Genomic DNA, 24447 nt, shown 5'->3' on the forward strand with positions numbered 1-24447 from the left:
CGTCAGTGGAACCTATTGAGTTTTTCTGCTCAAGCGTCATGCAAAGCGGACTCGAAGTATCGTCAAGTGGAGCAAAATTTCGGGTATTTGTTTAACATTATTTATAAAGATTTATTCGAGAAGCGACTAAAGAAAAGAAAAGATTCAAATTAACCAAAAACAGAGGGCACAAGCTCTCATTCTTTTTCAGTTGGCTCGGGCTCGAATCGAGATTTAAAATCAACCGACAGCCTAACTGAACTACAAATAAAGTGAGGGGGATTAAATAACATTATTGGGTTCTGCACACGAAACCGAAAACTGATATTCGATATTGGATGAGGGGGGCCTTAGGGATTAAGTTTAAGCGTAGCAAGGGTTCCTTATATACCAAAGACCTAGCACTAAGTGATTAATGTAATGTGTTGGGGGGCTGCGCCCCGCTCTAGATGATGCGGTTGACCAGCGGCATTTTCCGCCGGTTGTAAGTGGGCGGATGCTGCTGCGGCTGTGTGACCTGCTGCACCTTCACCTTCTGGCCGTACTGCTGCTCCAGTTCACCAGCCGGGCCAATCGCATAGTTGATGTCCACGCGAGCCCGCTTCGATGGAGGCTGCTGCTGGTGGTAGCCATCGGTGGCATTCAAATCGGCCGGATTCAATTCGATGATGTGCTGCGCTTGACCGTTGGTAAGGACTCGACGCACTGCCTCCTTGTCATCCTCGATGTCGATGGCATCGTACAGATCGTCAACCTGAAGATTTAAAGAGCCTTTTAGTACTGGACCATTAAATATGTGAATATTCAAACTTACCTCTATATCAAAGTCGTTGGTTTTCTGGGCAAGCAGTGCGTGATCGATGGGCAGGTGGTTATTCGACTGGTTTCCATTAGCGAGGGATTGACGCTCGTCCTCAGCTTCGAACTCGCTGAGTATGTGTTCATCGTCGTCATCCTCCTCCTCGGCCTCCTCGTCCTCCTCCACCAGCATGGCATCCACCATGGTGTCCTCAAATTCATGCTCCTCGAGATCCGAGGATTCCTCGATCTCTGACTGCGAGTCCAGTTCCACATCGGAATCAGCCGATCCGTGTTTCATCTCTCCCCTTTCCAAGGACTCCAGGTGCTGAGGATAGACCATGGCTCCGCGTATAGCAGCCGGGTCCTTGCGCGACCACTTCTGCACCTCTTCGTCCATCTTGTTAATGCGCTCAGGATTCATGGCCCAACGGCAGCCCTTTCGCTGATTACCATTCGTGGCTGGTCTCTCGATCTTCTCGAAGCATTTGTTGAGGGACAGATTGTGACGCACACTGTTCTTCCAGCCACTGGGGGCATTCTCGAAGTAGGGGAAATGTTGGCAGAGGAAGCTGTAAATTTCCGAGACGGGCAGTGATCCTGCACGCGAATTTTTGAGGGCCAGAGCGATGAGGCAGGAGTAGGAGTAGGCTGGCTTGGGAAACGGACTGCCCACCGCAGGCAGCTTGACCTTTTGCTGAAGGGGCTTTACCAAACCGGCACCACCTCCAGTGCTGTTATTATTCGCTATATTGACCAGGTTGCTGACATTTCCCAGGGGCGAAGATGCCGATGAAGAGGACAGGGACGAGGGAGATCCCAGGCTGTAGTTGCTCTGCATTTGATGGTGCGGCGAGTTGGCCGCCGAGGCGATACTCTTTGGTGTGGTGCTGGCCTGCAGTCCTCGCTTGTTCGAATCCTCCCGCTTTATGCCCATATTCGATCCCGCTCCTGGCGAGATGCCTCCTGGTGACTTGACGGAAGAGGTTTGCTTCAACTTCTGGTATGCAACGCTGTTGGCAAAGGTCAGACCGCCGATGCCGGGTGCCAGTTTAATTGTGTTGGTGGCTCCAACTCCTGCGCTGAGCAGTGTGGATCCCTTTCCCTTGCCCAGCTCCTCCACTGAGTTGGGTACCGGACTGGACTGTGCTTTGCGCAGCTCTGTGCCCAAATCCTTGCGCACTGCATCTACGGCCGAGGAATTACGGCGTTGAAGCGCAGAATTTGTGGCCATTGTGGCGGGCGCTGTGGTACCGGTTCCAGTAACCACCGATATTTGCTTGGGAATGTGGGCCATAACCTGCTCCCGCCGCATGGACCCTGCACTGACCTTCATTTGGGCCGGCGAGAAGGTCAGATGGGACTTGGGGTGATCTCTCTCGGCGGTGGGAGACGAAGGCACCGCTCCCGCCCTTCCCTGAGTGCATGTGGCTGTTTTGTTTCTCTTGGGCGAGAACATTCCGGATCCGGAAGACGAGTTTATCAGTGGCATTACGGAAATGGGGTTTACGCATGCGCCCAGATCCGCATAGTAATCGCTGTTGGACCAAAAACTGGCCGATGAACCCATCCATTTGGCCGTGGGTGAGGCGTGAAGTGCGCTGCTGGTCAGGAAGTTTGTGTTGGTATTGTAGGAAGCCGACTGGCTGCTGTTTCCATTGCACTGGGTGTTATTGATCGCCGAGATAGCCTCCAAGGTCTGATCCAGGGATGCGGTGAGGTCGCTGCTGGAACTGCCCACCACATTGGCAATCTCTGCGCGAATGTCCACGTTCAGCATCTCCTGCATGGAGTCGGACACATAGAAGTCCAGAGAGGGTCCAGCCGCATCCTGCAAAACGGAAGGGACATATATTTTAGTTATTGATCGATCTATTTTTTTTTTAGTTTTATCTAATCTGCTTGAACTTGTTTTTTAAAATACAAGGTAGTAGATGAAAATAACACTACTTGACATTTGTCCTATGCCGTAAAATCGAGTTCAAGTTTTGTTTATCCAAAACGAGATGTATGATATTACCCTAAATAAAATATTACATACATTAGTTGAAAATTTAGTTTAAACAAATAAAAAAATTACGCTTAGCAAATTAAAAAAACCGTAGCAAATGAATTTTACTAAAATAGCATAACAATATATGTATGTGTATAAGGAAGTATAAATTTGCTGTACAAGCGTTAAAAGCTACATATGTGTATAAAAACTAAGAGAACGAACCCCTATTTATTCAAAAAATGAGATCCAACGATGATATTTCATTTCATTTCTCAGCAAACAAATATCCATTCTGCTACGCCTAGCACAAATCAAAACATCAACAAACCTAGAAAAACGTACAGAAAATTTTCCCGCGCTTTCATTTTCCTAAGAACACCTCTCGTAGGATAAAATTCCTTTGTATACCATCATCATGCATACATAGACCCACATATATGTATTATAATGATTAAATCTGTAACACAAGTCGCTCGAATCTGGGTCCGAATCTGATATCCCCGTGCAGATACATGTGGATATGTATATGTCTGCCTTTTGGGGATCGTATAGGTTTTCATTTTCTATATGAGGCACCACCAGCAACAACAACAACAACCATCACATCAGCGAAAACAACAATAATAATGGAGGGACCACAGGAGCAAGAGATCCCAGTTCAAAACCAGTTTTTTACGCGCCAAGGCAGGCAGGCTGGAAAAAAAATAAATAAAAAACAACGAGCAGACGGCAAAAGGATAGGAAAAGGGAAAAAGTCGGGGTTCGGATATTTTCTGAGTTCCATATAGCACGCCCGACAACAAAACAACGAAAATAACTCATGTTGCAACACCAGAACCAGTACAACAACAAAGTCGGCACATGTAAACAAATTTTTTTTTCGTGAGTCGGTGCTGCATGTGTACATAAATATATGTAAACTATGTAAGAGAGTACAAACATTCAAAACATTGCAAGTACATAACAGTAAAGGTCGCAAAAATAATAGCTATTCGAAATTATATAAATACTTAACAATTTAAGAAAGATTTTCAGGATTAACTTGTTAACAAATTTGTAATAATAATATTTGGTTTTATTTTTAGTAAAGATTTTGAAAAACTTTTAAGGACATTTATCTTGGTTTGTTATTAAAATCGTACATCACAACATGTAAATTTGTAGTAAATCAAACATTTTATTGTAATATTAGTAATAATAGTAGCTATTATTTTGTCAATCGCTGTATTTACACAACATAAACATAAACAAAAGTGGGAGGCAAAGGAGTCGAGGTCCAGGTTCAGGCCGCGAGAAGGCCACACAGCAACAACAGCAAAGGAGGTAGCCAAACCGGATATCAGAAAAATTGAAAGTTTTATGCAACACAATCGAGGAATCGCGGGGATCGCGATTCGCGACCAGCATTATAAATGGGGCCTGGAGAGGCGAATTCTACCATCCTCCCCTCAACAAAAGTGACTCACTTAATATTAGATTTACATCCACAAAATGTTGCGGCAGCATGTTGCAGAAAAGAGGGAAAAAGACAGCAAAAGGGGGAAACATGTGATGTACAATGTACATACATACATACATACACCAGAGGGAAAAGGGAATTAAAGCCGTACAAAAACAGTTGTTGTTTTTTCCTCTTTTTCTCTATGTGTGCGGCGAAGTTGAGCGAGAGAGGGAGAGAGAATGAGAGCCAGAAAGAGAGGGTAGGAAATTTACAAAAACATAGAACGCACATAACAGAGCTGCCACAGAGGCGAAGTTGCGACCTCTGTTGCGCGTACAGTAGGCAACAAAACATGCGGCGAGTTGCTGAGAACAGAAAACACAAGGCGGGCAGCAACAACAACAACAACAAAAACAACAGAAACGAAGTAAAGCAAAAGCAAAAACATACAAAGTACTTTTGCTTTTGCCTGCAGACTTTATACTCTTTTTTTTTGCAGCTCTGTTGGCAATATGTAGTATGATATGGATGCTTTTGTTAGTTTACAGTTTTTGGGCGGCTGTTAAAAGTGGCGCTGCTGTTAGATAAGGAGCGACAGAGATGGGGATAGGCGGAGAGAAAGAGAGATGGTGAGAGAAGTGCGAGAGAGAGAGGGAGTTCAATGTCAAGGTGTCCTTGAAGCGGAGCACAAAACACTGACCTGACCCCAAAAAAGGGGGCTGGGGTCATTTGGTGACCCCAAACAGGACGACTTTTGTGCTTTTATTATGCGGCGACGCCGAAAAATCGATAGACAAGAGCATATACACACAACGGGATGATATAGAGCCCGCCACACGAGAGTGATAAGTTGCATAATTTAGCAGGATATCATAAATTGGTGCAGGCGCATGTTCGGGACTCCTTTATCACAATGGGAAAAAGGGAGATGGCTAGAGGTTGGAGAGGACTGGGGGGTTCCCCAAAAACTGAGCACCTTTATCTGCACAACCCCTTCACCACCAATCCCAGTCCCAATCTCATTCCCATTCCAATGTGTCTGTGACGGAATAATCGGGATGTGAGGAATTCGAGAAGGGGCGATGAGCATTCTGTGGATCCCTGTTTTGTCAGTTCAAAATTTCAAGTGGCATCCAAGCCCATTTACAGACCCAAATTTTTTTCCACTTAGCGATTGAAATACACATGGGAAAATAGGGTTTCATTTAAGTAAAGAATAAAAGAAAGGTTCAAAATTAAAAAAAAAAATATTTAACTTTTACAGAAGATACCATTAAAAACTTAATAGCTTATTAATGATACTAAGAGATTTTGATGCAGTATCTCTAATTTTTGTAACTTTATGTCTTAATACGTCTAACCAATTTTATTTTTATAGGGTTAGAAAATATAAAACTCAGTTTTTTAACTCTTACTATTAAGTCACTTCAAAATTTTCAAAAGTAGTTAAGGTTTACTAACTGGTTTTTATCTTCACTGTTCTTAGAGTGCCCGCTTTTCCCTACCCAATCTTGTAATGGTTTTACCGAATAGCATTGCACCAGCACTCCTCACCACACCACCATACCATCCCCCCTCCATATGGCGCATCCTGGCCGAAACAAAATCGAATTACCTCGCGGCAGGTGTTTGGCTGATAAGCAGACAAGAGCCGGGCCAAAAGGCTGAGTCAGTAATTGTTGCTTTTCGAATGCAGCCACCATGCAACATGCAACCCAGCCGATAAAAGGGAAACTCGGAATCGGAAGAGTCATTCAGGGAGCCAGAAGAAAGAAAACAGAAGACTGGGACAGCTGGCAATCTTTAGCAGCTGGCAGCTCTCTGCAGTTTCTCAATTTTTTCAGTTTTTCAATCGATTTGTATTGAGTGTCGATAAGAGTCAATGGGACAAAGTGTTTATGATTTGGTTTAATGGATATTTGGACAGGGGGAGGTTAGAACCCAACAATGAGTAAACCCAGACTGGGTAGATCAAGGACGTTACGATTCAAGGACGTGAATAAAAGATGTTCAGCCAGCCATTATGTTATTATAAAGGAAATGCATCTGCCAATTCGCATGCAAGATATCGTGTTTGTGCAAGATATAAAGAAATTAATTACTACCCAAGAGTCGATACTAATTTTTGGAGAGATAATTGAATTTTGACACGTTTTAATGCTTTTAGAAACAGTTTTATGAGCTGATAAGGTAAAAATAACTACACTAATCCTAATATTTTATACATATATATTAGTAAAATATAATTTTAACCCAGAATTAACTTCATAAATATTTAAAAATGCAAAAAATAATTTAGTTTCCCGTTTGTTTTTGAATATGTACCACTTTTATATAAACTTAACCCTTAAATCCCTATTAAATCCAATTCTTAGAACATACAACCCTTCGTCCTATCTACCCCAATTATACTATGATTCACCAATTTCGTATAGATTTCATGCTAAATTATGTGATCTTTTTTTGGCAATTCGGGCAACCCTTTAACCTTTTGCCGACAGTTAACCCCCATCCCCATAGCCAACCCTTCCGCCCTCACCCCCGCACTCATTAATTGAACATTATAACCGAAATAGAACTCAGATGATATGACATTGCTCGGGCCCGTAGACCACTCCATTATGGGGAGTGATGGAATGATTGAGGTTTTCCTCTAGGTCTCTTCTTTTCCTCAGTTTTCCCCTACTCAGAGTTCGGTTCCCTTCATCCTCCCCTCGCCAAATTCCTTCCCAAAGCGGGTGAGTGTGTATGCGTTTCCGTGTCTGTGTGATAACCTTTTGGCCTGCCCTCTGTTGAATTGCCAGTTTGCAGTCGAAATTGGAAGAGAATGGGAAAGAGGAAGCAGCAGGCTCGGGCAGCTGCAACTCGGGGGTTGATAAGTCCCTAGTTCTGTTGTGTGGCTGACGGTACAGTAAGTGATCGATTGAGTGGATTACACAACTGGAAACCAAAGGGTTCACATTACATTGCCTTAGGAAAATTATGGGAAAATTGTACTACCTCAATGGTTTTATTCAAACGAGGCGTATAAGTAATTAGTAATTTAAATTTTAACTTTAAATAGTTGTTTAAACCTATGTTATAAGGAATAACTACCACCTTAACCTTTTTAAAATACCATTTTTTAAAAATATTTTTCAAAAGAGTGCATTATCGGGACCCCACTGTAGTTTTCTATTCTACTTCCTGCTGTAAGTTGCAATTCCAGAATCGCAAACTGTTTAGAACTGCATTTGCGCCAACGGAAAGCGCACTTCCTGGCTCTAATTAGTTTACTGCTCAAGCCTCCGGTGCCAAGGAATTGCCACTTTTCGCACCTCTTTGGTTGGGTGTGCAAAAAAGAGGACAGTGTGCGGGTGAAGGGTTAATAAATCCCTGAATCTGAATCTGAATCCAAGAGCCCTAATAAATCAACCGGCTTTCGCATGCGGCGCTCAGAAAGCCCAGGAAAAGGCCTAGCAAGTCATGATACATATATGAAACCTGACTTTCTCTACACCCCTCACTCTTTTCCACTTCTTGACTTCTTTTTTTATATTTTCTGCCCCCCTAAAAAATTCTCGAAAAAATGTGCCGAAATAAAAATGCATTGAACAGGCGAGCAAAGTTCACAGCAAGCACTTTTTGGCCATCAGGGGGATTAAAGGAAAATGCAAAAGTTGTCAGTAAAACTTCGACAAGGCCTACAGCCCCCCTGCTCTTTGCCTTTAGCCTTTTTTACCTCCTCCTGCCGGCAAAAAGTTGTTGCTGCTCAGTTGCAGCTGCTCAGTTGTTGGCCTTTTTAAGTTGTGCAACGAACCAAGGAGCCACCGAGGAGGGTATTTCGTCCTTTTCTCGGCAGGATTCGTCACTCGCAATTGTTCCGTGTTTTTCATATTTCCTGCATCTGCTTGTCTTTTGTTGCACTTCTTGGTTCTTGTTGCTTCACATCTTTCTCCGGCTTTCACCTCGAAATCACTCTGCTGACACACAGAGAAATACAGATAAAGGCAGGAATCCCTCACTCAGGTAGAACCATTCATTTCCCTTCGGACCTTTCTCGAACAATCCTCAGCACAACATCTTCCCTGAGGTCATGAGCGCCCATTTGTAAATTACTTTATGGTGCAATAAAAGTCGCCTGCCTGCATTCCCAACCAAAATCCAAATCCAAATCCCAAGCCAAAGGTACATCCTTAAACTCACATTATGATCTCAAGTCGTAAATCGTTTTGAAATCTCTCGGTTTAGCGGGAAGTAAGGCAGTTTCCCCCGGGTTATTTCATTCATTAGCTGCATGTGTTTTAAGAAATCACCAATCTTCATTTGCCAAAAGTCTATTTTTAGCCAGGAAATTCATTTTTGATCTTTTCCTTTGAGAAAGTTGGTCTTTCGGCTGATGTTTTTGATGTTTTTTGGGCTAATTAGCCTGGTTGGCCAAAGTAGCTCGCGGAATTAACAGAATGGTAATTACCTTTTCGACTACAGGTTTTTGTTAATTTGGGCTTACATTTAATGGAATGTATTTCAAGGTTTCATTTTTGAAGGCAATAATTGAAGGACTAAACTTTTTTGTAGAATTTAGATTTACAAAAACAGCAATAAATTTCTTATATCCAAAAAATATAAATAAAGAAAGTAAAAATTCGTTATTCTTAACTGATATTTCAAATAAACGGTCTGAAGAATACGTTTTTGTCGAATTATATTTCCTGGAGGTTAAGGTTTTGCGCTTTATAAACGTTGTCTAACAGTCCTAAACCATATTTTTGAGAAACAAATGTGAACTTACAAGAATATTGTGGGTATCTTAAGAATTATTATTCTAATGGGATGTATAATAAATCGAAGGTGTTTTTGGTTAAGTTAGGCACACCTAATCTGAATTTCCCTATAAGTAAAATCCCACTGCCCATCTGTGTGTTAGTGTGGGTGGCAGAGGGGCACAAACTGTGCTAGTGTGCGTGTGTTGTGTGTCTGTGTGCTGGGGCCGTGAGAAAATCTATGCGGCATACAGCTGGGCGCTCATATTCGGCAGCAGAACGAAAACCACACAAGTGGCAGTCCTCCCACAGCCCCTCTATCGCTCTCCCTCTCTCCCTCTAGCTGTCTTTCTCTCACTTTGCATTTTGGGGTAGGTGGGTGACCACCCCCTGAAAACCCCCTGAAAATCCCAATAAAAAGCGCGTTGAACTTTGAAGTTGTTCTTTGTTGGCTTTTTACTTTGATTTTTGTTTTACTTCTTTCTTTCGTTTTTCTTTGTTTTTTTTTGCCATGTTGCTGCAACAAAGGTTGCCGAAACCCAAGAGAAGAAAGAGAACAGTGCGAAAGAGATGGCCAACGGGTGAGAAAAGCTTTTGATGTGGGAACTGTCGACTGTTGCTTTTTTATTTTTCTTTTGTTTTGTTCCCACACTCACAAGCAAACACCCCACACACACATGCGGAAACCCCAAGATAAAACATTTTATTTTGTTTGCTTTTCTTTGTTCCCCTTCGCAAACCCACACACACACGCTCGCAATTTGCAACACTTGTAGATTGCGTGTGTGTGTGTGTGTGGAGTTTTGCATGTTGCATTTAACAGGCGCACATGTTTTTCAAAAGAACGTTGTGATTTTCCATTGAAAAATATGCAAACTTTGCTGGAGGTCAGTTCCTCTGCCGAATTGTCGATTTTGGCGGTTAGCCTAGCTGAAACTTTAATCTTTAGCCAAAATCATCACTTGCCAACTATGTTGTGGGCTTAAACTCAGGCTAAAACAGTTGAAGACCAAGAAGTTCGAGGTGAACGCCTGGCCTTCAAAAAGTTTAAAACGCAAAAGCTAAAGAAGAGGGCCCCCAGACGAAAAACTCAGCCAACCAGCGGAGAAATACTCGGGGCCACAGTGGCGGCCAGGAGAATAGCACTACGAACCCATAAGTCACTCTTTTTGGATCGCCCCCTGCCATGTTCCTTAAAATTGATCTATAGAACTCTCTAGAATTTTACAATGAAAAGTGTTAAGGGAACCTCTCTGAAAAATATTATGCTATGTCCTTTGGATAGACCACTGCCATGTAATACAAGTTCCTTACAGTTTTTCTATAGAACTCTCCAGAACTTTACAATAAAAACTGTGTTAAGAGAACGTCTCTGAAAAATATTATTATTAAATATTTCGAGAAATGAACCATTATTTATGTATTAGAATACTAGGTCCTTCATTTTTAATGGTATCAAGAAATTCCTAATATTTGAATAAAAACAAAACGAGTTATTCCAATCTATTATTTTGATATAACTTAACTCTTGACCTCATTAGAAATACTTTTCAATATTTATTTGCTATCATTAGAAAAGCAATACTTCTTATAATAGAGATATGGCTTACTAGAATTAATAGTTTCTAAGATGCTGTCAAATCCCAGTTAAAGTTACGGAATTTCCGCACCTATTGTTAATATTATCCACTATTGTTTCAACCATCGCTGTGTGTGACAAAAAATAAATAAGCCAAACAATTGCGAGCGGCTACAACTACAACTACAAAGACTAAAGTATATTAGTGGTACGAGTAGAACAATACTGGCAAATCCCCTCCGATTAAAAAGTGAATTAAAATCCACTGTTTAGTACGACTAACAGGCGGTTAACAGAGGTGAATTCCGCGGAGGCTAGCCAAGTTAGTAACCCCCACACCAAACGGAAGATGAGGAAGTAAGCAATCGCTATAGAACATCAAGACCATTATTCTTTATCGGCGCTGGCTGTTCCGGTTGTATGTAATTAATCATCCGTTTATTGAGCGAAATACGAAAAGCAAAAAGGCAATTTTCAAAGCTTAACGATCAAAAGTAAACACACACACACGCACACGCGGGCGTGTAAATAAGCCGCGGCGAATTCACAATTCAAAATTGCACGTTAAACGCGGCGAGGGCGAGTCGGTCGACTCAACAACCAAGCTTTGGAGCGAGCGAGGCGGGGAATAGATGGCCGCAGGGGCGAGCGAGATGGCGAGTGGAACCAAAGTTTCGCCGTTAAACTGTTCTTCTCAGTGGTGGGTTTTTGTCGTTCAGGTGGGAATGGGTATGGGAACGGTTGGGGGTGTGGGGAACGTGGAGACTGAACGTTAAATTCAAAAATTGCGCCTGTCTGTGTGCGCGAACGAGCGCACATGCGAGTGTGTGTGTAATTGGCCGGCCGGCGAAATGTGAGCAAAAAGTTATTAAGCTGTTTATTCAGTTTCTTACCGCGTATTTGCTGAAGAAACCCTCGTGTATGCCGCTCGAATAATCCTCCAGTTCGAACATCTTGATAGTTTCCGTTTTAAGCATGCACTTTGTTTTGATCGACGATTTGCGTTGACTTCGCCCGAGTATCGGTCGTCCTCTTCTCCTTCCTGTACTCTGTATTTCCAGCAACCGTTCAACGGTTCTTTTCGCGCACAAAGTGAAAGAGAAAGAAACACCGTTGTTCCCGGGAATTCCAATCCGGCGATATGAGCACACCTCTCGATTTCTATTTCCCACGGAAGGACCCTTCGTTCATGGCGCCCGAATTATCGCTAACTATCGAGCTATCAACAACACCGGCCTCGTCGGATTCGATTCGGAGTCGCGGAGCAGCAGAAGCAAAACTAACCCGCCACGGTCGAAATTTGAGAGAAAAATAAATGTCGAATTTCTCTGTTGCCGCCGTCGAGTCCGCCACGGTCGGATATTTTCACGCGAATGCCTCATCCAACTGAGGCCGGTATGGCCACATTTTGCTGTGGTACTTTTACGAGAGAGTGTCGAATGAGATTTTCTCTCTCAACAAAGTAAGCAACAACTGTTTCGGGAGACACCAACCCCCTCATCAGCGATCTTTTACATTTTACAAAGACCGGACAGTTTTTGTTTCGCTTTGTTTCTACATTTTTGGAAGTCCCTCTTAATTTTTATGCTTATTTTTACGCTTATTTATTTAAATTTTTTGAACATTTTCTTAGTATACTTAGTAGTATACATTTTACAATTATCCTTCAGCAAAGATTCCAGAATCAGTTTAAGGATTTCTCTTCGATGAGTTTATATATTGAATAATTACCATTCAAAAACATCACCTTGGTGAGGAATGCCTCCAAGGTGGCTCCTCTGCCCTTTTCGCCAATTAAATGCAGTTCATCCACCAGCACGAGACCAATCTCATGGGGTCGCTGCACATCAATTAGGCTGTCCATCAAACAGCTCCTTTTCAATGGAGGCAATGAGGCGGGCTTGCCCTTGCCGATCCATCCATCGATTGCGCTGAACAATCGACACACAGAATTCACCCTTGCTGGGAAATTTTTCCTTAACTTGATTATCCTTCTCGAAGTCCGCAAAAGCCTGCGTCTCCCAATTTTCGGGATCAAGAATGGATTGGTTCTCGAGCTATTCGCAAGTCACATATTGTGTGCCCTGCACTATGCCCTATCCCTCTATCACAGATTTCGAAATAAACGACATGGACTCGGATGGCAGCATCTTCTCCGGTGTCCTGGTCCTGGGAACTTTAAAGGAAGGTCACCGCGTCCACGAAGAGCTGTGTGTTTTGTAGCATGGGTACACTGAATATGTCTTCCATTTCCCCATTCAGGTCGGCGTTGTCCTCAATCAAATTTATTGGCCATCAGGAGCACTGGTTTCGCTGGGTTTGTAGGATCTCTGGGGGAGGCCCTTCTGGGTGTCTGAGAATGTGTCGACAAAAAGTCCCAGTTGCTGCCTGTCTCCGCCTGTGTCCCAAGAGCTCCTCCTTGCGTCCATCCAGCAGGTCCTCCATCCATTCGCGCTTCCGCCGGGTGCTTCGTCATCAGTCCAAGAGACTTCTTATTGCTCGAAAATTGCTCGAAATTCGGCTCATCAAAAAAATCATTCTCCAATTCAAAAATTCAGCAGCAAAAATTCGGACCAAAACAAAAACAAATCAAAAACAGCAAAACAGAGAGCAGGAATTCTCGGAGCGGACGTAAGAAAACGTAAGTGTCGGCCGAACGTAAGTGTCAGTGAAAAAGGGAGACAGCCTCAGCGTAAGTGTCAGTAAAAAAGCGAGATGCAAGATGCTTCCCAAGTGTCAGCAAAACGTAAGCCAACGTAAGTGTCAGTAAAAAAGGGAGATAGCCTCAGCGTAAGTGTCAGTAAAAAAGCGAGATGCAAGATGGAGAATGGAAGAGAGAGAAAAATCACACGCACACACGGTCGAAGTTTGAGAGAAAAATAAATGTTGAATTTCTCTGTTGCCGCCGTCGAGTTGAGAGTTGAGAGAGATGAAGTGAGGCAGCATATGCGTTTTGGGAAAAACACCAAAGATGGTTGTGAGCCAGGGTGACCGTTAGCAGTGACACGACCCCAACAGGGCCCCGTTTAGCATCACTACGGACACACGCATCATTAAAACAACACTCCTACCAGCACATAGCTCTATCTTCACCACAGAAGTGGCAGCTATTTATGCAGCGTGTGATTACGCTGTATCACAAAAGAAGAGATTCGTCATTTGCTCGGACTCACTATCGTCACTGCAATCAATAGCCAACATAAGCAACCAATCCTTCTACACCGCTCGAATCAGAGATATTCTCAACAGCCATCAGTCGTACATAAAATTATTGTGGATCCCAGGACACACAAACATAACTGGAAACGATACAGCTGACGCAGCTGCCAAGGAAGCTCACTTATTTCCACACCTCTACGAAAACAATTACAACTACAAGGACACACAATTATTTATCAAACAGAAATTCAAAAAACAATTCGCATCTCTATGGGAAAATACTTCAGACCACTATAAACTTATAAACCCCAACAAACTATCTCTAAAAAATTACAACATTAAAGCAAACGATATTAATCGCCAAGACTTGATTAAGTTTTCAAGACTAAGGCTGGGACACTCCAAGCTCACGCACGAACACATAATAAACAGCGCTGCAACACATCGATCACCATCAAGCACATTCTCCTAGAATGTCCTCTCTTTCTATCAGAAAGAAACAAATTCCTACCCTCAAACCCGTCAGAACTCCTTACCCCCAACACCCCCAATATCATAGCTTCCATGAATTTCTTAAAGGCAATAAAATGATACCATGTAATTTAAAACCTAGACATAGTCTATATGTAAAAATGTAAATTGTATATAACAAACGTAGCTATAGCTAATAAATAAATAAATAAATATTTCTTAAAGTTTGAACACGAATCAAACTTCGGTGCATAATAAACAATTCGGAAATGAGCCTATGGAATTAGGCACATTTAAAATAAACGAAAATATGCCCTTTTAACTGAAAAATCAGACTGCAAAGTTTATAATTAAAACGTTACATTTTAAAAATTTTAAAAACGTTGTCCATATTGATAAGCGGGAAAGGGATCTGCAGTCAAGGTTTGGGATCGCTTTTCTTATGTAGCAATCTAATTAGTTTATTTATGTATGTATTAGTTTTTCATTTTATGACTTTGGTTTCTAAAAGTCGCATAAAACTAGGTGTAAAATGCTAATAACATGTAAAGATTGCATTTAAAAATGAAATTTTGAAAAATAACTGAAAACAGAACAAGAAATTAAGTAAATAAACAAAAATTGAAGGTAACAATATACATTTCCAACCGATTCTATATAGTTTCTCCCCATAATCTAGTTTTTACGTTTGCCATCGGCTTGAGGCTTCAGCGGCTGTTGCTTAATGTTCGAATTGACTTTGGTCAGATTTATGGAGGGTTCCCTCCGAGGAGACTGATCCGAGATGGTCAGGTAGCCCGCACTTGTCCGGACTGGTTTGTTTTCCTCATCGGAACTCTTGACTGGCGAAGTAGCCTTGGTCTTTGCCTTCCTAGTCGTCTTCTTTTTTATGGGCTTTTTAGTTGGCTGTGAAAGATTGAAGTGGGAATATTTAAATACAATATTATTATATGTAATGGATAAGATATCTCTCACCTTCTGATCGGTGGCAGTGGCTGGATCTGGCTGTTTGGCGGCAGCTTTTCCATTCTGGGAAGTTGGAATTTTCTTATCAGCCTTTGGGGCAACCAGTTTTTTTCCCCCCTTTTCATTTTTTTCCGTGGCAGTTTCCTAAATCAGGGGTTATTACTGTTTTAATGATATATATCATCTATACAAACCTCCTCGTCATTAGATGTTTTTTCGGCCAGGAGATTCATTGCATCGCGTAGCGACTGACGGGCCACCTGGAGCTCCTTCACATCCTTTTTGGGAGCAGGACGACGTTTGGGTGCTGCCACTCGCTTCTGAACAGGCGGACTGGCTGGGGCCTTCGGTTCGGGAGTCTTGACTTGCTTTTGTTCCGCGGCCGAGGGCTAAAGAAATATGGATTACTATTTCCGCAACACCCCCTATTATTCAAGAAACGTACCCCTTCGTTTTGTTTCAATTTTGCTGCACTGCGAGTTAACACCATTTTTTTGGTTGAACTAAAACAAATCAAGAAATTTTTTGAAACGAAATTTGATCTAGACGGAAGCGAGCTGCCAGCCAACTGAAAAGTATGGGATCGTATGGAAACGTTCTCTGATGTAGTGACTTTGTATCACCAGCCTACTTGACCCAAGAATTTAGATAATTTAAATAAACAAAGGTTATATGATTTAAAAATTTGGAGTTGTATTAAAAGCGTAAAGAAGAGGGAGATGTCATTTATCATATAAGGGGTCTGCACCAATTTTTATAATACGAACTTTTATAATAAATATTAATAAATACAGTACCTATTCAATTCGCTAAAGTCAATTTCAGTTTTTAAACTAAAACTTCATTTTGAATTTTGAAAGAAAATAAAATGTTCCGGTTCTTAGTTTTCATAAATGTTCTATGAAAACCATAAATTGATCGTCTGACCGTTGCTTAATAATAATAATAAGCTCAGTTTCGGTAAGCAAAGGTCAAAATTATTTGAAGGATCGTTTTTTTTTCATCATTGTTGATGCCCCCAAGCTATTCAAGTTTCTTGTATTTTTTGTAATTATAATAACCTTTATTTTCCGTTTCTTACATGCTCAAAGTTGGAATGAAACGTATTGAAACATGTCTGGACAATTAATTCGTAACGCCACTGAGAGTATTCGTTTTACCATCTAATATACATCCAATTAATATCACTACAAAAAAAATGTGTATCAAGCGCTTTGTGAAATTGATTGGATCAACGTGCAAAACAGGTGCAGCATATTTGGTTTCATTGTTTTCGAAAATAGGGGTTTCAGATTCAACAAACATAAATTTATTTCTGGGGGGTGTATGTGATGGCTGTGAATACGTGATGGATCAAAAGTATAATAAATGGCAAGTTGAAGTCATGTTTCACAACAAATATTGAAAAGAACAAATAATAGATAAATCAAATTCACATTGGGGGAAAAAATAAAGAAAATAAACAAAAATTTAAAGTATGCATTGTGTACACTTGACATTTCAAACCGCTAATACTAGATTCGATATCTATGTATATTATCCTAAGATTTGCGAGCAAATATCTGCTCCTTGAAGCGCAGCGCCGACTGTTTGGCGGGATTGATTTTGGCAAGATCTTCGCCCTTTGTTGCCGGATGTTTGGAGCGCTTCCTTGACATGCCGGAGGGTCCTGGCTCCTCGCGGAACCCATGCAACTTTGGTGTAGGAGGCAGCGCACGGAAGTATTTCTGCTTGGGAGTGACCGGCTCCACGCGCACCAGACCCGAACTGGTCTTGATCAGCTCGATCTTGGGAATTTTCTGAACTGGTTCATCGACCACCGTCACGTAGCCGGCATTTGTGCGGATGCGGTTCACCCGGTGGCCGTGGTTCTCTTCATCCGAACTCTTTGGCGGTGTTGACTCCTGTGCCTTTGGTTTCTTCGCCTGCTTCTTCTGCTTGGCCGACTTCTTGTCCACCACTGGCGGCTGTGGCGACAATTTCCGCGAGAGCGTGCGAGGCTGTGGAGGATAAAGGGTTGGGTTAGTGACTAGTTTGGCAAGTGGTGTGGTCTCCTCACCTCTCCATCCGCGGCTTTTGGTGGCGCGAGTAGGTTCACAGCATGGTTCACAGCCTGGCGTGCTGCCTGCAGACGCTTAATGTCCTTCTTGAGCGGAGGTGGCTGCGCGGAAGGCTTAGCCTTCGGTTTTTCGGCGTTCGAGGAGCTAGCGGTGTCTAAGGGTTTGGGAGCTGCTTGCGCAGCCAGTCGCTTTGGTTTCTTGGGCTTCGATCCCGTGGCAAGTTGCTAAAGGAATATACAAATTTTAACATTGGTGAATAACATTCTCTTGAGCTTAAAGGAACCTACCTCTTTCTTCTCCTTCAACTTGGCCTCGTTGGCTGCTTCCAAGAGATTGTGACAGTATGCCAAGTAAAACTCAGCGTCCTTTTTCTTTTTGACCAGCAAGTTTTCAGCAGGCTTAGAAGTTTTTGGACCCTCCTCGGGTGGATTCGGGTCTTGAGAAATTGTGGGCTCCTCCGAGGGCGATTCTTCAATGGCATCTTCTTTTTCTGGAGACTTATTTGTTTTTGGGGGTGAAGCGATGTCTTTTTTAGAAACTTCTGCCGAAACTTCCTCCTCGCTAGCATCTTCCTCGACGACAGACGCCTCCTCGTTCTCGTGATCTTCCCCCACAAATTCCGTGGAGTCATCATGCGAACTCTTTAAACGCTTGCGCTCGTGCTGGATCTCCATTTCCTCAAGATCCTCGGGAGCGCCCGACAAGCTCTTGGAGAGCCGCTTGCGCTTGTTCTTCTGTTGTTTTTTCTCGGCCACCATCTGAACAAAGGATTGCGAGGGACAAAAGTCACTGGCGACATTGGCACGATCACTGCGGCGTCTCAATTTCGGTTCCTTGGCTGCCAGCTCTGTACCAGCTACATACAGGGACTGGCGACGGGATTTCTGAAGCGGATTAAACATTGTTGCCAAGTGGTTCAGATTACTAGAAGCCAATTCAGCGAGCAGAGCTTCTTCATCTGCCGATTTCAAGGACTTTTGGGCCTGGAACGATGTGGATTTTCTAGTGCCAGGAGAGCCTTTGTTTTCGGATGGCTCAACTGCATCGGATTCTTCGTTCTCATGCGATTCATCTTTCTTATCGGATTTTTCGTTCTCAGCAGACACCTCTTTCTCATCGGATTCTTCGTTCTCATGTGATTCCTCTTTCTCATCGGAATCAACTTTCTTACCAGCTTCCTCGATGTCCTCCACATCGTCGGAGTCCATGATCTCGTACACACTTCTGTTGACCTTAGCTTTGGACTTCATCGTGGTCTCCTCCTCCACTTCATCGTGGTCCGAGGAGTCAACCTCCATGACGCTGACGTCCAGGCGCGTTTCTGTCTTGTTAAATCTCTCGGACTTGTTCAATTCGTTGAGGGCGACTTGGCGGGATCTCTCCAGTTCGGCTTCCGAGATCGAAGACTTCTCCTCGCTGGCATTCATCAATTGGGCAGCGTCGCTTAGTTTGCTGGCATTCGAGGAACAGTTGCTCTGGTTCTTGGGCTTCTCCGATTTGCTCTGGTTCAACTCCTTGACTTGGTCTTCGACCACCTCTTCCTCACTGGAACTGTGCACCATAATGCGGCGACGCTTGCTGCTGTTCTTCTCGGGATTCTGAGGAGGAACATCTTCGATTTCTTCCTCGTCTGAGGAGTAGCAAAGTTCACCCAAATCCTCCTCATTGTCGGAGACAATAAAGGAATCGTCGCCTTCAGATTCCTCTGGGGTCGACTCTTCAGTGTCCTTACTGCCAACGGACTCCCCATCGTGTGGAATTTCATTCTCCTCCATCTCCCGCCGCATCGAACTGTCCATCGAGTCCCCGGACACGTAATCATCCCCAGCATCTTCAGCTTCCAGGTCCACGAACTCGGGAATGTTTTCATCTCCTTCGTGCTCCTCCTCGTCTTCTGCATCCTCCACTTCGTCGGAGCTTTCGAGGCGAGCCAGGATTTCGTTCACATCCTTACGGGTTGACTTGTTGGCTGACTGCACCTCCTCATCCTTGGCATTCTCCGATTCCAGCTCATCGAATGACTTAATAGCATCAATTTGGGGAGGAGCTGCCTGCAATTCCGCCTTGCTGATGGACAGCGCTCGCTCTGGGTCCTTCATTATGGGCGTGGAACTATTTCGACCCTTTTGAAGGGCTAGTTTTAATGGCGTCTCTGGCTTCGGAGTCAAAGTGCGGTAAACTGGCACCTTCTCTCGACCGGGAGTCTTTGGAAAACGAGTCTTTTCGACCTCCAAGTCATCACCGTCGTTGTTGAAGCCCACCGATTTTTTCTGTTCGACTGGGGAGGTCACTACACGAGATTTGATGCCGGGAGTCAGGTTCGGTAGATAAACAACCTCGGTCACGTCGACTTTGCTTTTCTCTGTTACTTCCATGGCTTCATCTTGGGGAGCTTCCCCGCTTTCATTTACCTCATCTTCAGCCTGGGGAGAAAATACGGGCTCATCGTTGTCGAGGTTGATTATCTCCTCTAGTTCTTCCTCCAGCATTGGCTCGTTGCCTTGTGGCTCAGCCTCAACATGCGATTCTTCTGCATCCAAAAACTCTTGCTCCTCCATGGACTCGTCTTTTTCTGGGCTTGTGTCTATCAATTCAATAGAAACAACCTTCTGCGGAGTTTGTGTTTTCTTTTCAATTGTATGGCTCTCAATCTCGGCTTTCTCTTCAGTTTTAGGAACCTCTACAAGTTGATCTTTTTGCGGAGTCTCGATTTTTTTTACAATTTTAGGAGAATCCACTGATGAAATCTTTTGCGGAGTTTCCATTTTCTTTACAACTTTAGGAGAATCCACTGATGAAATCTTTTGCGGAGTTTCAATTTTCTTTACAATTTTAGGAGAATCCACTGATGAAATCTTTTGCGGAGTTTCGATTTTCTTTACAATTTTAGGAGAATCCACAGATAAAATCTTTTGCGGAGTTTCAATTTTCTTTACAGTTTTAGGAGACTCCCCAGATACAATCTTTTGCGGAGTTTTAATTTTTTTTAGAATATTGGGAGACTCCATTGTTGAATTCTTTTGCGGAGTTTTGATTTTGCTTACAATTTTGGGAGCCTCCATAGCTGAAATCTTTTGCGGAGTTTCGTTTTTTTTTACAATTTTAGGAGCCTCCATAGCTGAAATTTTTTGCGGAGTTTCGACTTTCTTTACGTTTTTGGGGGCTGCCGCAACAGATTCCGTTTTCTGTACAATTTTGGGAGTCTCAACAGGTTTAACCTTCTGGGGAGTTTCGACTTGCTTGGATGTATCGGCAGCTGAATCTTTCTTTACAATTTTGGGAGTCTCCACTGGATGAACCTTCTGTGGAGTTTCGACCTTCTTCTCTTCCGTTTTCTTGGGAGTTTCGGTAGCCGAGTCTTTAATTTCCGAAGAGTCAGCGGTTTCTGCAGCTTTAAAAGCATTGCTTGAAGCCTCGATTTGGGCAAGTGTGTTGAATGTCTTCAAGAACGATTGTCTATCCTTGGGAGATCCAACGTCTTCCTCGGCGGATTCCATTTCCTTGAGTTTCTCCTGGAGTACCAATTGTTTGACCGCATCCGCCTTCTTCGCGGATGTCTTGTCCATCGGTAGTTTCTCCACCCTGATGGCGACTTTGGGTCTGCCTCTGGTACTAGTCTTAGCCTTAGCACTCTCCACTGCTTGTGGCGATGAGTTGCTGGACGCCATTGGTGGCGTTTGGGACATGGAGCGGGTCACCCGCTTCTCACCACTGAGCAGTGTGGGTGTGCCGGTACGCGTACGGCCAGGCACGGGACTTGGGGTGGCACTGGCCTTCCGCTCCCTCTTGCCGCCCTTGGGCACTGGACTTGGACTGGGACTGGGGATTTCCGGCTTGGCCTCGACCTCCTCCGCCTCCTCGGTGAGCGTGAGCTGTTGGCGTACGGATCTGGTGGCCTTGGCAGGCGTGCGAGCGGTCCTCTTCACGGAAGAGGGTGTGATCGGCTCGGGAGTCTCACCGCGGGCCAAGGAGGCGCGTCTGGTCCTGGTCGGAGTCCTCACATCCACAGTGGACGAGTTGAGGCGAGTGCGGCGTGCGGCACGTGGCGAGGCGGTACCTATGGAGGCGGAAAACCAGAGTCTAAGAGGGGGTTCCCCTAATATTTCGAGACAATAACAACTTACCGCGTTCGGCGGCCGCATCCACCAATTGCGGAGTACTCGGACGACTGTCGGTGTCCAAGACGGACAGGCGGCGAGTGCGAGCCCGCGTCACTACCATATTGGATGAAATAAAGCAAAAACACTTATTAATACTTATGGAAAATGATCCACTTGGTTGGATTTCTGGGAAAAAGTGAGGAACTTCGGAAAAGGGGCTCCGAAAAATGGCCGACTGCGGAGCACCGGCCTACTGGTCCCGTTGCTTTTTCAACAACGCCTGTCGCGAAATCCACTCACCGCGCTTTCCATCGTCGTTCTCGGTATTATCATCCATTTGGCCCGGCTTTTTTGTCTTCCACACACAGCAATTAAGTTAATTCAAAGCGTCTTAGACCCGCAGGCTCTATTGTCTTCAGCAATTAAGTTAATTCGAAGACCCGCAGGCAATTTTTTACAAAGAAAACGAAACGGAGACGCCGAGCCAAAAAGTGAATTTCACATGTGCCGCAAACTGAGACGTTCCCCAACACTGGTGCCGGCTGTTGCGCATTTGTGCGGCGGCCGTTACAATTCAAACTGGCGTAGGTTTTGTGGTAAATTGGGTAGGTTAATTTTATAATCGTATCTTTTCAAGATAACTTATCTCTATGAAATACTATTTTGGTTGTACCTTTCTATTTTGCTGTTAAAAACAGCTAATAGTTGGCTTGCTTTAGACGCTGTGCAACACTGGTGTTTTTCGGCAGGGATCAAGAGGCCGTTATCTTCAAACCGGATTTATCGCTTCATCTAAATTTAAATTATGACACCAGCCGAAATATTCCCGCCTGAGGGTATCTTGTAATGGTGTGATTAATATGATTTTAAAGCCGCGCGCATTGTCTGTATTACAAAGGCGCATAGTGACATGGTTAATAACCCAGCCGTTTCTTTTGAATGCGTTAAGTAAAAATGTAATTATACCCGTTACTCGTAGAGTAAAAGGGTATACTAGATTCGTCGGAAAGTATGTAACAGGCAGAAGGAAGCGTTTCCGACCCCACAAAGTATATATATTCTTGATCAGGATCACTAGCCGAGTCGATCTAGCCATGTCCGTCTGTCCGTCTGTCCGTCTGTCCGTCTGTCTGTCCGTCCGGATGAACGCTGAGATCTCGGAAACTATGGGAGCTAGGCTATTGAGATTTGGCGTGCAGATTCCTGAGCTTCTTACGCAGCGCAAGTTTGTTTCGGCACAGTGCCACGCCCACTCGAACGCCCACAAACCGCCCAAAACTGTGGCTCCTACAGTTTTGATGCTAGAATAAAAATTTTAACTGAAATGTATTGTTCTCATCAATACCTATCGATTGACCCAAAAAAAAGTTTGCCACGCCCACTTTAACGCCCACAAACCGCGAAAACCTGTGACGCCCACAATTTTCATGCTAGATAAAAAATTTTAACTGAAATGTATTGGTCTCGTCGATACCTATCGATTGATCCAAAAAAAAATTTGCCACGCCCACTCTAACGCCCATATCGCTTAAATCTGTATACCGCCGGTAGGTGGCGCATTTTAATCTCGCTTTTCTGCTTGCATATCTCCATATAGCTGAGTAACGGGTATCTGATAGTCGAGCTACTCGACTATAGCGTTCTTCCTTGTTTTTATTTCGTTAATAATGCGGCAGTGAAGAATACGCTTCCGACCATATAAAGTAGATATATTCTTTATCTGTTTACTGATCAGATAAAGTTGAAAATGGTCCTAAAAGGATATGTATATCGTCAGCTCTTACAGGAAGGACTATACATGTAGCTAGGATAAGAACAATGCCATATATGTTTCATATTCTCAATTATTTTCACAGTTACAACTGTTAGAATTACAATAGTTTATATTTAAAAATGTTCCCTATTTATTTGGTTACCCAATATCTTATATTATTTACAATTTTACAGATTACTCCCTCTCTATTTTAAAACTCAAAGTAATAAACTACTTATGTAGCAAACTAAAGCATATTTTGCTTTGCCAGCTCCGGGTTAAACTGGCTGTTGTACTTTTGCACAATCCTGGGCGTAGGAGCAGGTGTGGATGCTGCACTGGCGGCCACGGCGGGCTCCTTGGGCGCAAAAAGAGCCTCGGAGCGTTGGCGCTCTGCTGTTTCCCGTCGCAGGCGCTCCCTCCTCAGCCTTTCCAGCTTTTCTCGCTTTTGGCGTTCGGCGTCCAGAAGGGTTTCCTTGGATTCCTTTTTGCTCTTGTGCCCCTTGTGTTTCTTGTGCTTCTTCTCCTTCTTGCTTTTTTTGGGCTTAAGGGAGCTTGAAGGTTCTGGCGGGGGAGTGGGTGTCCTCTCACGTTTTCTCTTGACGGCCTTCTTGGGATCCTTTTTCTCCGGCGGCAGCAGCGCATTAATGAGAGTCAAAGGATCGTGGGCCAGTTTTTGCTTAAGAAAAGCCTCTGTAGCGGCGGGATCCCCCACTTCAGGCCTCTTGGGTGCCACCTCGTACCAGCTGCGCACTTTCAGGGCTTCATTGGTGTCCTGGCCCAAGTAGGTGAGGTAGCCAATCTGCTTCTCGTACTTTTCCTGCTCCTCCTTCTGCTCCTTCTCCAGGTCCTTGTTGGTGGTCTTCACGGCACTCTTGTAGTCTGCGAAGAGATCCACTCCTTTGGTTGGTTCAGTGCTGGATTCGGCCTTTCCCTCGGTTTCCTTGGGACAGGAAACCTTTTCCGGCAAACCCGACTGCCGGCGCAGAAAGTTAATTCGTGCCTCGCTCTCCTACATACAAAATTAACCCATTAATTTGTGAATTTCTATATCTTCTAACAATACCAACAGCGAATTCCAATTTGTCCTGGCGGATCTTCTCCTCCGCTGCCGCAGCCGCTTGATCCCGGCGCACGCGCGCAATATTATCCTTGGTGCGCACATGCCAGCTGCAAAATCACAACAATTTAAAGAATGAATCTTTAGTTTAAACACAAGAACTCACCGTTTTTTTGGTAAAATATTCATTTTACCTTAACAATTTGTCGATAGACCTCAGACAAAAAAAATGGTACCTAAATTATCGGTGCTATCGATTGAACAAAAATATCGAGTACGGGCTAAGTTATCAAAATCTAACCAAATGTTTCCACATACAAATCGACGTTGGCGCGAAACTGAA

General features: G+C 43.7%; 4 protein-coding genes across 4 annotated transcripts; all 4 read right to left on the reverse strand.

Annotated features, from left to right (window-relative positions):
- Positions 1–86: 86 nt before the first annotated feature.
- On the reverse strand, positions 87–11840 carry jumu (Forkhead box protein N4 jumeau). Its single transcript, XM_017088932.4, has 3 exons — positions 11429–11840; positions 794–2608; positions 87–733 (listed from the first exon to the last, which is right to left on the reverse strand). Exons 1-3 carry the CDS (start codon positions 11510–11512, stop codon positions 425–427), a joined length of 2208 nt encoding a protein of 735 aa, XP_016944421.3. The 5' UTR covers positions 11513–11840; the 3' UTR covers positions 87–424.
- Positions 11841–14698: 2858 nt separating this feature from the next.
- LOC136117072 (slender lobes-like protein) lies at positions 14699–15743 on the reverse strand. The gene is made up of 4 exons (XM_065866114.2): positions 15577–15743; positions 15326–15520; positions 15141–15275; positions 14699–15071 (listed from the first exon to the last, which is right to left on the reverse strand). Exons 1-4 carry the CDS (start codon positions 15619–15621, stop codon positions 14841–14843), a joined length of 606 nt encoding a protein of 201 aa, XP_065722186.2. The 5' UTR covers positions 15622–15743; the 3' UTR covers positions 14699–14840.
- A 674-nt stretch (positions 15744–16417) lies between these two features.
- sle (slender lobes) lies at positions 16418–21748 on the reverse strand. Its single transcript, XM_017088923.4, has 5 exons — positions 21592–21748; positions 21316–21405; positions 17479–21248; positions 17191–17415; positions 16418–17131 (listed from the first exon to the last, which is right to left on the reverse strand). The coding sequence occupies exons 1-5, from the start codon at positions 21626–21628 to the stop codon at positions 16673–16675; spliced, it is 4581 nt and encodes a 1526-aa protein (XP_016944412.4). The 5' UTR covers positions 21629–21748; the 3' UTR covers positions 16418–16672.
- A 1369-nt stretch (positions 21749–23117) lies between these two features.
- Positions 23118–24411, reverse strand: LOC108020557 (leukocyte receptor cluster member 1 homolog). The gene is made up of 3 exons (XM_017088901.4): positions 24271–24411; positions 24115–24214; positions 23118–24056 (listed from the first exon to the last, which is right to left on the reverse strand). Exons 1-3 carry the CDS (start codon positions 24291–24293, stop codon positions 23292–23294), a joined length of 888 nt encoding a protein of 295 aa, XP_016944390.3. The 5' UTR covers positions 24294–24411; the 3' UTR covers positions 23118–23291.
- Positions 24412–24447: the final 36 nt, after the last annotated feature.

The sequence above is a fragment of the Drosophila suzukii genome, chromosome 3 (genome assembly GCF_043229965.1).
Source record: "Drosophila suzukii chromosome 3, CBGP_Dsuzu_IsoJpt1.0, whole genome shotgun sequence".
Lineage (NCBI taxonomy): Eukaryota > Metazoa > Arthropoda > Insecta > Diptera > Drosophilidae > Drosophila > Drosophila suzukii.